Here is a 12,191-nt window from a genome sequence, read left to right on the forward strand (position 1 = left end):
CCTATCTCCTAATCATCTGGTGTTTGCTTACAGGTTTGAGATTTGTGACATTCCAGGAAAACAAACCTTCAGTTCTACCTATCAGCCCTATAGTATCCCTATCCTCACTATCCATCCTAAAACAATGGGGTTTGGCGGACACGTTTTACAACGATAAAACTCAGGAGACTGAGTTGTATATAAAGCCAGGTCTCAGGAAATGCAAGATTTAGAGATGGGCGCAAACTGCCAGTTCAGCCGTTTGTGCTGGTTCGTCTTTTGGACAAATAGGTGTTCTGTGGTTTCCACCCTTGCCTTTTCTGATGGGCACCCACTCAGAGGCGGGGCAGGGAAGCCGGGAAAATGCCTCTGAATGGGCACCCACTGGAGTAGGTGAGGCTGGGAACCGCCAAACACCTGTTCATCCAAAGGATGAACTGATCCTTACAAATTACCGAAGTGATGCTTCATGCCCATCTCCACTTAACGTGTCTGTGTGATTGTGTTAATTTTTCACTTTCTATTATTTACAGGAATGGAGATCAAATGCATATTGACCTTTCTTAGTACACCCCTTTGCATCCTAAAGCTCTTAGGTCATATACTGGTTTGGATACCTTCTACCATATAGATATCTCCCAGTGTCTCACCATAGACATGGCTACATAGATACATTGATAAGAATTTCAATATGCTTTCCTACATAAAATACAGAAATGTAGACATTTCCTTAACAAAATAGCAAGGCACCAGCTGCATTACTAGGGTGATGGTGGCTACACCATCAGATGGCCACTTTGTAATGCAGCATGTGTCTCATTAGTTAGCAGCGACACAATTTAACATGCACATTTAAACTGTTAGCAGGATTCTGGCTGAGGGTTACTTTCCCCAGCACTTAGCTTGAAGTTGTCCTATGTTAAAATGGATGAAAGTAAAATTTTTGAAAGCAAGCAAAGGAAATAGTAAGCACGGATGGAGCTTTTCTCCAAGATGTAGACCACCAGATTGTTTTAAATTTTAAAAAAATCACAATAGAATCGACCACACCCGTTGATACCATGAAGAAGCAGAACTAAAATCCTGTGCGTTTTTCTTTGGCTGCTTCCAGATAGTATCTTGTGTGGTCTTCTGAGCTACCCGGATGCATTGATCTGCAACATTAAAGACTGGGATGGAAGCTCAACGCGTGAACAGGATGATATATGTTCACAGAGGGTGAAATACGATGAAGGGAAGAAGCAGTATACATTCAGTTTGGGAGGCCAAGTGCTCACAGGAAGTAAGTCTAATGATTTCCTAGCATTTTATTGTACCAGTGTTGATGTTCAGATGGGAAAACCTACATGTAGAGTCATAAACAGAAATTCTGGCACTTGGGGCTATTAGTGTCATCTCCCACCCACTCCAGCCTAATACATGAGCCTGGAATACCAAAAAGAAAGTGTATGCATTCTTTAAAAAGGCGAAGAGAGAAAAAGTTCTTTGTTGTTGTTGTTGTTTAGTCGTTGTTGTGTCTGACTCAACGTTCTTGCCATACCCAATATTTGTTTCCTAGAATTAGCAGAATCTTCTCTAGATTTCAGTGTCCTCTACATTTTGTTGGCTTAGGCCAGTGGGTCCCAACTGTGGGTCCCCACATGTTCTTGGACCAAAACTGCCAGAAGTCTTCACCACTAGCCATGATTTATCAAACTCCAAAAACATCTGGGGACCCAAGGTTGGGAGCCACTGCCTTGGTGCAAAGCCTCATTTGCTCTACTCTCCTTACACAGACAGCTTTAAAGGGGAATTAGACAAATTCATGAAGAATAAGTCACGGCTTTCTAGTCCTGATGCCTGTCTGTTCTCTCCTGGAAGCAAGTATGGTTCCAGACACAAGTCGATCTGAGGCAGGAGGGCTGTAGATATGGTGAACATGAGCCACTGGGTGCCCTTGCTTGAGCATTGTTGGGTCAAAGTCAACAACACTCTCATCATGTCTGTAGAAGAGGTGTGTTGGGTCCCTGCATCGATGAAAAGTCTTCCATTTACTGGGAAGAGCTGCAAGTGGTTCCGTCCATGCACAGGTGGTATCTCCTGCCAGCCAAACCGCCCTTCTGCTCAAAGTTCTTCCCAAATTTTTGCCAAGCAGCAAAATACACTGTTCACCATGAAAAGGAAAACACAGGCTTAATTTGCAAGTCTGCTGAAACCTTCATTCTGTGAAAAAATCCTGCTGTGGGAAAGAAGATGGTTGGTTAGAGAAATGAAGCATTATTTTGTAATGTCTAGTTTGATTTCTGCTTGCGGGTTTTCCATAGTTATCTCAGTGTTCTTTTTGAAAGCAGGATGTAGGGCTTAGAGGGGTCTCTAGCCTGGCTCAACAAGGTTTTTATTCTCTTATGAAACCTCTGCCAAAATGTAGGCAGACCAGGCTCCCAAATTTAGATCTTTAATCAGAATCTTAAAATCTGCAACTGAATCAGTAGGACCCCTGCATCCACGAGGGATTGGTTCCAAGCCCCCCATCTCCCCAAGGATGATAAGAAAATGCAAATTATAGTGAATGCGATTTTAACAGTGAATGCTATACAGAGCATGCTCTCTGGCTTCCTCTAGTGGCCAGTTCTGGTAATGATATCACAGAACTATATTTCTCTGGCAAGCACTATTCAGAGCATGCTCTCTTGTACCCTCTAGTGGCTAGTTTTGGTAACGTCATTATTAGAAATATATCTAGGATTTTTCTTTTAATATATTTAATATTTCCAGACGGTGGATAAGTAAATCAGTGGATACTGATCATGCCGATAAGGGGGTCCTGCTGTATCCCCAACATATATATATGTTTCCTTTCCCTCTTCCTCATTTTACTTCTTATTACTAAGAAAGGATGTAAATATAATTGATAGGCAGGCCACCTTAAAAGAGGGAGTAAATATTTGTCTTTCTTTCTCAGCTTCTGAGACCATCAAAGACACTGAAAATTCATCCATCAAATTTCAGCGTGTCTATCTCTGGAGAGGTAAGTCCTTTCCTTCCTGATCTTGCCTACACGTATCTTAGCAGAAACATTCAAAAAATTTTTTTAAATTAAGACTGGCAACAAAATGTTGCAATACTCAGGGTACAGAGTGGTGACTTATGCACTGCCAAAAAAAGAGAGAAGACAATAAGAGGATGAAGATTCATGTAAAATGTATATGTGTAATTGACATGTACGTATAAACTGGAAAGAATGATTAGAGTTTGGAGTCCTATTTCTTTTAACTGTCTGTGTAATGACATGATGAGCACATGATAAGCGAATATTGAGTACCCACTTATTCCAAGCAAAAAAAAACCCCTCTTGCTTGGAACAGGACAATCTGCAGCTCACGTGGGGTTCTGTACCTGTAAAGACATCCTGTTTCCTGAATACCAACAAGATCCGCCCCACAGAAATACAACTCCCCCTAGTGGGTGGAGGCGGACTAGCAACAGTGTGTTCCTTACTTCTTCTACTGTCCAGATGCCAACCACAGAAAAGTAGGAGGTCCCTGTTACCCTCTCTTATAGTTCTTTGGCCAGAATCCTGTTGGGCTATTGTGTACACAACAGTCGTCATGCAAGTGAATCCCTCCTTTGCCAGGGTGTCAATCGTATGCGGGATCACTCACCTGTGCAGCAGCCATGCTGTGATGGCATCATCATGTGACCAGCTGCCACACAGATGAGTGGATCTGATGTTCAGTGTCTTTCTGTCTTCATGCACTCCACTGAGCCATTGAAGTGATCTCTATGGAATTGTGAATACAGCAGGACCCCATGTCCTGGTCTGAAAATATTAAAAATATTAAAAAAAAAAAAAAAAAACACTAGCAATATGTATTTTCACAATGTATTGGCCAGAACTGGTCACTAAAGGGAGCCAGAGACCATGTTGTGTATTCTTGCTGTTAAAGAATACACACATGGTCTCTGGCTCCCTCTAGTGAACAATACTGGTAATAAATGGTGAAAATTCTTTTTAAATCATTTTTTCCTTTTATCATGCAATGTACAGCGTTGGCTCTTATCTGTATTTTCCAACGTCTGAGGGAGGGGCTTGGAACCAATCCCCCGTGGATATGGGGCCCTCCTTCGTGTGTGTTTTATGTGATATATTTCTGACCCAGGGCAAGATGGGTTCCGTAATAAATACCTGAGAGAACAGAAGTATCCCTTGTACAGTTACTGCTTTTGCATGCAGTTTCCCTCCAACAGGATTCTAATCTTTATCTTTCAAACATACGGATAAAAGACAGCTCTTCAAACAGCATGTCACCGTAACCCTTAATAGGAGATTATCATCTGAAAGTCCTTCCAGTAGAGGAGACTCTTAGGCAGTGGTTCCCAACCTTGAGTACCCAGAGAGTGTTCTTGGACTACAACTCCCAGAAATCCTGGCCAGCACAGCTAGTGATGAAGGCTTCTGGGAGTTTTAGTCCAAGAACCTCTGGAGATCCTAGTTCGGGAACCACTGCTCTAGGTCATGTGACGGTCACACTAGAGCTCCAAGCTTGCCGTTTGCCAGGATATACTTACTCTATTCCTCATCTCTCTTGGTTTTCTATTCCCTCTCCCTACCATTCCATGTACAGTCTGGGCTCTCCATGAATTTGTGTGTTAACCAAAAATAGCACCAGCAATAATGTCTTGGATTTTCAATTTAGTTTTGATTGCCTTCTAGAGTCCGACATGATTACTCGAACAAGATCTGAGGTGTGTGACACTGGTGTTCCTCTGACAGAAACAAACCCCATGCTACCAGGTGTGTGCATATCCACAGAAAATAAATGTGGGGTAAAATATATTGCTTTTAGGGATAACATATAACCATAACCTTGATGCTTTGTTTTTTCCTGATGGAAAATCAGATAAACTGCCTACTGTTCTTCTATCAAATGTTTCACACATTCCTAAATTCCTTCATAGGCTCTTAGTGCCTCTCTTCATACTGAAGTCTCATAACGCTGGTTGTCATTTTGTTTATGTTGTAAAATCCTTTCTGGTAGAGGTGGGCCAACTCTTAAGGTAAGTGGCTGGAGCCAGGCTCTTTGTCAGAGGTCAGCATTTCTTCTTAGAGATTCCACCAGGCCTTTGTGCTTTGCTCAGATTCCATTCAACAATGATACCTGGTGGAGTAAGTGGTTAAATTGCAGTACTGCAGTCAGGAATCCGCTCATGAGCTGAGTTCAATCCCAACAGTGTCAGGTAGCCAGCTCAAGGTTGACTCAGCCTTCCATCCTTCCGAGGTCAGTAAAATGGGTACCTAACTCAATAGGGGGCAATACATTGCTTTGCTTTTGCCTTAAACAATGCCACGGAACTGTTCATTTTAACTGGCAGTCCCACCCCAGACTTTTAGCCACAATCATTTTTCGATCTAAGATTTCGGGATTCTGGCCAGAATCCTGGAGACTTGCACCCTTCTCCAGATCTCCAGTTCAGGGCAAGAAAAAATTCGTGGTGAGCAAGACTGATGGAGAAGAAAGTCTGGTTCTTCTTCTGAGATGGTTGTAACACTTAGGCACACCTAATTCCACTCATCCCCAGGGTGTGTCAGGGCTCTGATTCTCAGCTTGTTTCTCTAAATCCTGGGCCCGATTGCCCAGAACATGCCTATCTCTCTCTTTAGAAACAGTTAGCTTGGAAGGAGATCTGACCCCTCTCCTAATTCTTGCTTGATCCCACTGCAGTGTCATCACAAGAATCCCTCACACTGGTCTCAGTTTTAGTAAGGGAAGATGTGGTTGACCCGGGCCCTAACATAACACTACCATCTACCCTTACCCTAGATTGTCATTAATCTGGAATTTACCCTCAGAGATTAGTTGCAAAGTGGCAAAAATCTCCCTCTTCATGAGGCCTTTGACCCCCTTGGATCATTCTATCTCTTTCTTGCTGTATTGGGTTGTTATAGATTTCCATTTCAGACGGATGAATAAAATGTCATATGACCGCAAAGCATGGAAGTAATGTTTTAAAACTGATGTTGTGACTTATGTGTGATTTGTTGTTTTCATTTTTAATAAGTAATCTTTACTTTTTATTTTGGGAAGGGGGCTCATTTCGGGGAATTTTAAACCACTTTGCCCTCATGTATTTTAAAGTGTGTGCTTTTTCTAAACCCACTCGATCAGGACATAACATACTGTATTAGTAACAAACTACGAACAATTAGTACAATGTTATTTTTGCCTAGCCATGATGACTTAAGAACGATGAAATCTCCCCCCCCCCCAAAGGAAATACTAATACATTAGCTTTGTTTGCAATGTGCTCAAGGTCTGCATTGCCAGGAGTAAACTTGGGATCCTAGTTTTTTCCCACTAATTTGAGACATGTGCTTTTGATTGTGTCTTTTTTCCTAGGGTGAGGGAAACTTCTAAGGTTTATCAATGTTAGCAACCCTGTTTATGGAATTTGGAATAGCAGTATACAGGTGTTTTTTTAATCACAGATTTTTTTAATATATAAAAAAAGATCAATGAAAGTTTTGTGTCTGTTTCTCCTCTCTTTCTTGATCAGCATCCACACCGCAACTCTTTTCTCCACTGGAGAGCACTCAGATTCTGATTGACCCAAATCGTCCTCTACCATCTCAAGAATACTGGCTTTTCAAGGCTAGATTCTCAGCGGAAGAGGCCCGCCTCTGGTGTTTTGCACGTAAGAAACTTCAGAAGCTCATGGGGAAATGTTCATGGTATTAATTAGTCAAAGCCCTAGACATGCCTTAATCCTTGTAGAATGCTTGCAACATTCCATTCGTGGAGCAAGAGATAAATGCACGCTTAAAAGCTGTGTTAGGGAGATGACCTCTAAAGCTAGTGTGAGAACTTCTCATAAATCTGGTGTTCAGAAAATTTTTGAATTTTTCAGTCACATCATATCAGTTTGCAATAGATTAAAATGTAGGCCCAGCAAATCAGCCCCATTTTCATTAAGAAATTTGCACTCTTACTAGGAGGGAAAGCCTCAGGATGCTTTCCAATGCTTTGAAACAGCTGGTGCTAAAGGGAGGAGGCAGGGATGTGGTGGCGCTGCGGGCTAAACTGCAGAAGCCTGTGATGCAGGGTCAGAAGACCAAGCAGTCGTAAGATCGAATCCACGCGATGGAGTGAGCGCTCGTCACTTGTCCCAGCTCCCGCCAACCTAGCGGTTCGAAAGCATGCAAATGCAAGCAGATAAATAGGGACCACCTCGGTGGGAAGGTAACAGCATTCTGTGTCTAAATCACACTGGCCATGTGACCACGGAAGATTGTCTTCGGACAAACGCTGGCTCTATGGCTTGGAAACGGGGATGAGCACCGCCCCCTAGAGTCGTACACGACTGGACAAAAGTTGTCAAGGGGAACCTTTACCTTTACTAAAGGGAGGAGAGGTTTTGCTAGTTGAGGAAGAGAAGATGATTGTTGATTGCATCTAGGCTAAGAGTACAAAGTTATAGAACCAGAGAATCACAGAGTTGGAGGAGACCACCAGGGCCATCCAGTCCAACCCCCTGCCATGCAGGAACACCACCAAAGTACTCCCAACAGATGACCATTCAGCCTCTGCTTAAAAACCTCCGAAGAAGGAGACTCCACCACACTCCGAGGCAGCCTATTCCATGGCTGACCAGCTCCAACGGTCAAGAAATTCTTCCTAATGTTTAGATGGAATCTCTTTTCCTGTAGTTTGAAACCATTGCTCCTTGTCCTAGTGTCTTCCTTAGCATGTCATCCCTTCAAATATTCAAACATGGCTATCATGTCCCCTCTTAACCTTCTTTTTGTAAGGCTAATAGTTCCCAGCTCCCTAAGCCGCTCCTCATAGGACATGGCTTCCAGACCTTTGACCATTTTGGTCACCTTCATTTGGACACGTTCCAGGTTGTCAACATCCTTCTTGAATTGAGGTGCCCCCAGAACTGGACACAATACTCCAGGTGAGGTCCGACCAAAGCAGAACAGAGTGGTACTATCACTTCCCTTGATCTAGACACTATACTCCTATTGATGCAACCAAGAATCACATTGGCTTTCTTGGCAGCTGCATCACACTGCTGGCTCATGTTCAGTTTGTGGTCTACTAAGACTCCTAGATCCCCTTCACAGGTACTGTTGTCTAGCCAGGTGTCTTCCATTCTAAAGGCTCTTAAAAGGTTCCGGAGGCAACTTGAGGGGGACCGGAATGGTTTGAGAGGAGACTTAACAGGATCAGGGTTTGATCCTGAAACTCAGGCTTTGGTGGGGTTCACTATCTAGGTCTCGGTCACTGGATCTGGAATCTCACAGTAGCTCCCAAAACATACCAAACAGAAAGTCTATCTCCCAGAACAGACTAAACTGGCCTGGATCTGTTACAGCCAAAATGTTTTCTTTCTCACATGGGTTACAACTCAGGCCTATGCCAGCCTGGGGCTGGTGTAGATATTTTGTCTGTTGTTCCACTGAAATCAGTAAGACCGGACAAACAGCCAAGTTGTTTCATTTATTTCATTGGGAGCTGAGGCCAACCAAGTTAGTTTGCATACAATTCGATTGCTTCTCCCTCACTCCCCATTTCGATAAGAGAGTGTAAAATGTGCGATCTACTACATCAAGGTGGGAGCAAGAATCAATGGTGTGGAAAAGGGAGGGAGTTGGTCAGGAAAGTGGAACATGTGAAGATAGGATAAATGTGGCAACCTCACTCAGCGTGGTGCCCTCCAGTTGCTTGGGACTACATCATCAGTACTGGCATGTTTCACTGCAATATTAGAATTTGTGCAGTGATTCTGAAAATTCGGGGATAAGTTATTAGAGAGACAATTTAACAATTACAATCTGAATGATAGATCTCAAAAGCGTTAGGTGTATTGTTAAAACAACTAATTAGGTGACGAATTCTATATTTATTTAGATTTCCTCTGCCTGCCACTTATGAGTAGTAATTTAGCCTTATTAGTACTAATACTAGTGCTACTGATTAATATTACTGCTTACTAGTATGGCTCATTCTACCAGTACTGTTCACGACATATCCCTGGTATTATCAAGTACTGAAATTGGAACAAGTTTAGAGGAGAGCAACAAGGATGATCAGGGGCTGGAAACCAAGCCCTGAGAGGAAAGACTGAAAGAACTGGGCAGGTTTAGCCTTGAGAAAAGAAGACTGAGGGGAGATAGGATAACTAGAGATGGAGTTATTCATATACGAATATAAATACCCCTGCATAGCTGGACATAACGAGGGTCCAGACCATCCACTCACCTGTCCGCTGCTGCTGCGGGGTCTACGCTCCCTTCCAATTGCTCCAGAGCTCATGGTTGACTAGCCATTCCTGGCAGAAGGAGGGAAGACAAGCCTCCCTGCCAGGCTGACAAGTAGCTAGTCAACCGTGAACCCCAGAGCAATTGGAGGGAGCGGGGAGCCTGTGGCAGCAGCAGACGGCTGAGTGGACAGTCTGGCCCCAGGGGGCCGGACCCTCGTTATGTCCACCTGTGCGGGGGTATTTGTATACGAAACCCCCATCTCTAAGGATAACACTTTTCAAATACTTGAAAGGTTGTCGTACAGAGGAAGGGCAGGATCTGTTCTCCATCATCCCAAAGTTCAGAACACATGGTAATGGGCTCAAGTTTCCTGAATATCACGAAAAACTTCCTAACTGTTAGAGCAGTAAGAGAACCAATGACCTGAAGAGGTGGGGAGAGCTCCAACACTGGAGGCATTAAAGAGAAACTTAGACAACCACCTGGCAGATATCCTTTGACTTGTATTCCTGCCTTGAGCAGGGGGTTGTGCTTGATGGCCTTATAGCCCCCTTCCAACTTCACTCTTCTATGATTCTAAATGAATGGCTATACTCAGGTGACTCTTATTTTCTCTAGGTTGCGCAGAAGATGACTTTTGCCAGATGGTCGACATCCCGAATGCCACAACGTCCATGTTCTTCCCTTGCACCCTGTATCCGGCGGCTCAAGTCTGTGACAATACCACAAACAGCCTCCTAGACAACTGTAACATTGTGTTACCTCAGAATCCCCAGCTTTTGTATCAAAAGAAGGGTAAGCAGGGGGAAGTGTTTCTCTCCTAACTAGTAAAACTGCTCCTCAAATACCTCGTTTACCTTGAGAGTTTTATTAAGGTTGTTATAAGTCGGTTCCGACTTGATGGCACCAAAGACACACACACGTATCATGCCACTTGATTTTCTGTACTTGTATTTCTTGAGTGCTTTGTTCTGTGACTAGTAAACAAGGGCCTAAATGGCAAGTGGAATTGCTGAGGAACATACCTCTGAGGAAATCCCATTGGAAGTGGGCAGGGCTTAATTGCAGGGAAGCTTCACTCCCTGTTACATCTAGTTGAGAGAAATATTGGCTAGGCTATCCTACCTGGCCATAGGAAAGAACGGCCGCAGCACAAACTCTTCCTGATCGGTCCGGGGCTTCCCATCTTACCCTTGTAAGGGCAAGGGAATGGCTTCCATATTTCCACTGTCGTGCAAGTCTCCACTTGAAGGCTCCCTTGGATATGGAGTAGCCCCAGGGCTGAGAATTTTCGCTCTTTTGTTTGTTTTGCAGTTTCTCTGGAAGGGAGCGTGAAGAATTTTTACACTCGCTTGCCTTTCCGTAAAATGTCAAGCATCTCTGTGAGGAACAAGATGGACGCGTCCGGGAAAACTCTGTCCAATGGGTACGTTTCCTTCCTGTTCAGTTTTCCATGTATAGCCTTTTGGCTTCACTTGAGGCAATGAAGATCTTTATGTCTCTTGAACGAGCAAGGATGATTAAAACCAAGGGTCTTTAAACAGATCTTTCCACTCCATTCACCATTCTCCCTCCCTCCCTCCCTCCCTCCCTCTCTCTCTCTCTCTCTCTCTCTCTCTCTCTCTCTCTCTCACACACACACACACACACACACAAAACACACACACACAAACACACACACACACACACACACACAAGGCCTATGGAAAGCTACTTCAGGGCTACCCACTAACCCTGTTCCTTTCCTATGTATTATTAGCTCCATCTCCAGACAAGTAAGGTATAAAATATATAACAAGTACATGCAATGCTTTTTGCCAGCTATAAGACATAAACGGTAAGAAGCCGACTCTCACAACGGTTCAGTTTTAATGATTTTTGTTTGTTTCAAGCATAGCTTTCTGTCCGAGTGGATTTATTTGTGCAGGGGTGGGAGTGGCAGTCCGACAGCATCAACAGGGCCATGCCATCTCCATCTCTGTCTGATAAGAATTAAAATAATAAAGTACTCTTATAGAATAAAAATAGTCACACAGCATGCATTCATTCCCGTCACTCAACATCTGTGCTAATCTCTCTGCCCACGGCTCAGCATGTGTCATATCGCCGTGTCTCTCTAGATGCATGGCAAACCCACGAATGAAACTGGAACGCATTTTGAGCAGGGCCATAAAAGCAACAACTTCCGTGTGCTTTGTTTAGGTCTCGCTCCAGCCTCCCTTACTTCCTGTCCACCTTGCAGGAAAGGCAGGATAGTTTCTCACATTGAGAAATAAGTCATGATCATCTAAGGCTGTATCCTGCAAAAGCCTCCACAGTTTTGGCATTCAAATAATTTGTTGCTTTTCCTCCAGGTTTTTGGACTGTGAGCGCTTCTGTGATGCCGATCCCTGTTGTTCAGGCTTTGGATTTTTAGGTGCTTCCCAAGGCTCAGGTATCCATTCTTCATCATAGTAGTGTCATTTTGTGCAATCAGTCTTGCAACCCTATTCAATGGAGGGCCCTAGAGTGTCAATAGAAGCTAGCCCTGTCTTACTCCTGTGTAGCTCTGACGCCTTGTGCATTGGGCTCACTCTTTCATAGCTACATCCAAATCTTTGTAACTAGTGTTAGAAGAAAAGGGCCTATGGCTTTACAACAGACCCCTCTTCCCTCACCAATCTACCACCTTTGCAAGTCAAAACAAATGTGCAACTCATTTGAAATTTCAACAATTTGCGGAGCAGAATGGCTTCCAAAATGTGGTTTAGGCATCTGGTTGAGAGTTCAGTTCCCCATTGTGCCTCTTTTACAGGGCTGAACTCGATGCTCCATAGGGTCCCTTCCAGCTGTGCAATTCTAAAATGATGATGATGATCTAGGGGGAGGATTTGTATAACACGTCATATTTTCTTCTACAACGTATATTTGAGTTTATGGGTGGATTTGAACATGTTTATGAGTAATCTGGTGAGAAAGACCAGATTAT

At 43.6% G+C, this 12,191-nt stretch overlaps 1 protein-coding gene across 1 annotated transcript in view; it reads left to right on the forward strand.

Moving 5' to 3' along the window:
* The window catches only part of TG (thyroglobulin), a 162,476-nt gene that overhangs the window by 71,863 nt on the left and 78,422 nt on the right, over positions 1–12,191 (forward strand). The window contains exons 27-33 of the mRNA XM_078393094.1: positions 1,091–1,261; positions 2,921–2,986; positions 4,673–4,753; positions 6,514–6,651; positions 9,842–10,018; positions 10,538–10,649; positions 11,578–11,657. Coding sequence (XP_078249220.1) covers positions 1,091–1,261; positions 2,921–2,986; positions 4,673–4,753; positions 6,514–6,651; positions 9,842–10,018; positions 10,538–10,649; positions 11,578–11,657 — 825 coding nt within the window. The remainder of the gene's footprint in view (positions 1–1,090; positions 1,262–2,920; positions 2,987–4,672; positions 4,754–6,513; positions 6,652–9,841; positions 10,019–10,537; positions 10,650–11,577; positions 11,658–12,191) is intronic.

This window comes from Pogona vitticeps, chromosome 4, assembly GCF_051106095.1.
Source record: "Pogona vitticeps strain Pit_001003342236 chromosome 4, PviZW2.1, whole genome shotgun sequence".
Classification (NCBI taxonomy): Eukaryota; Metazoa; Chordata; class Lepidosauria; order Squamata; family Agamidae; genus Pogona; species Pogona vitticeps.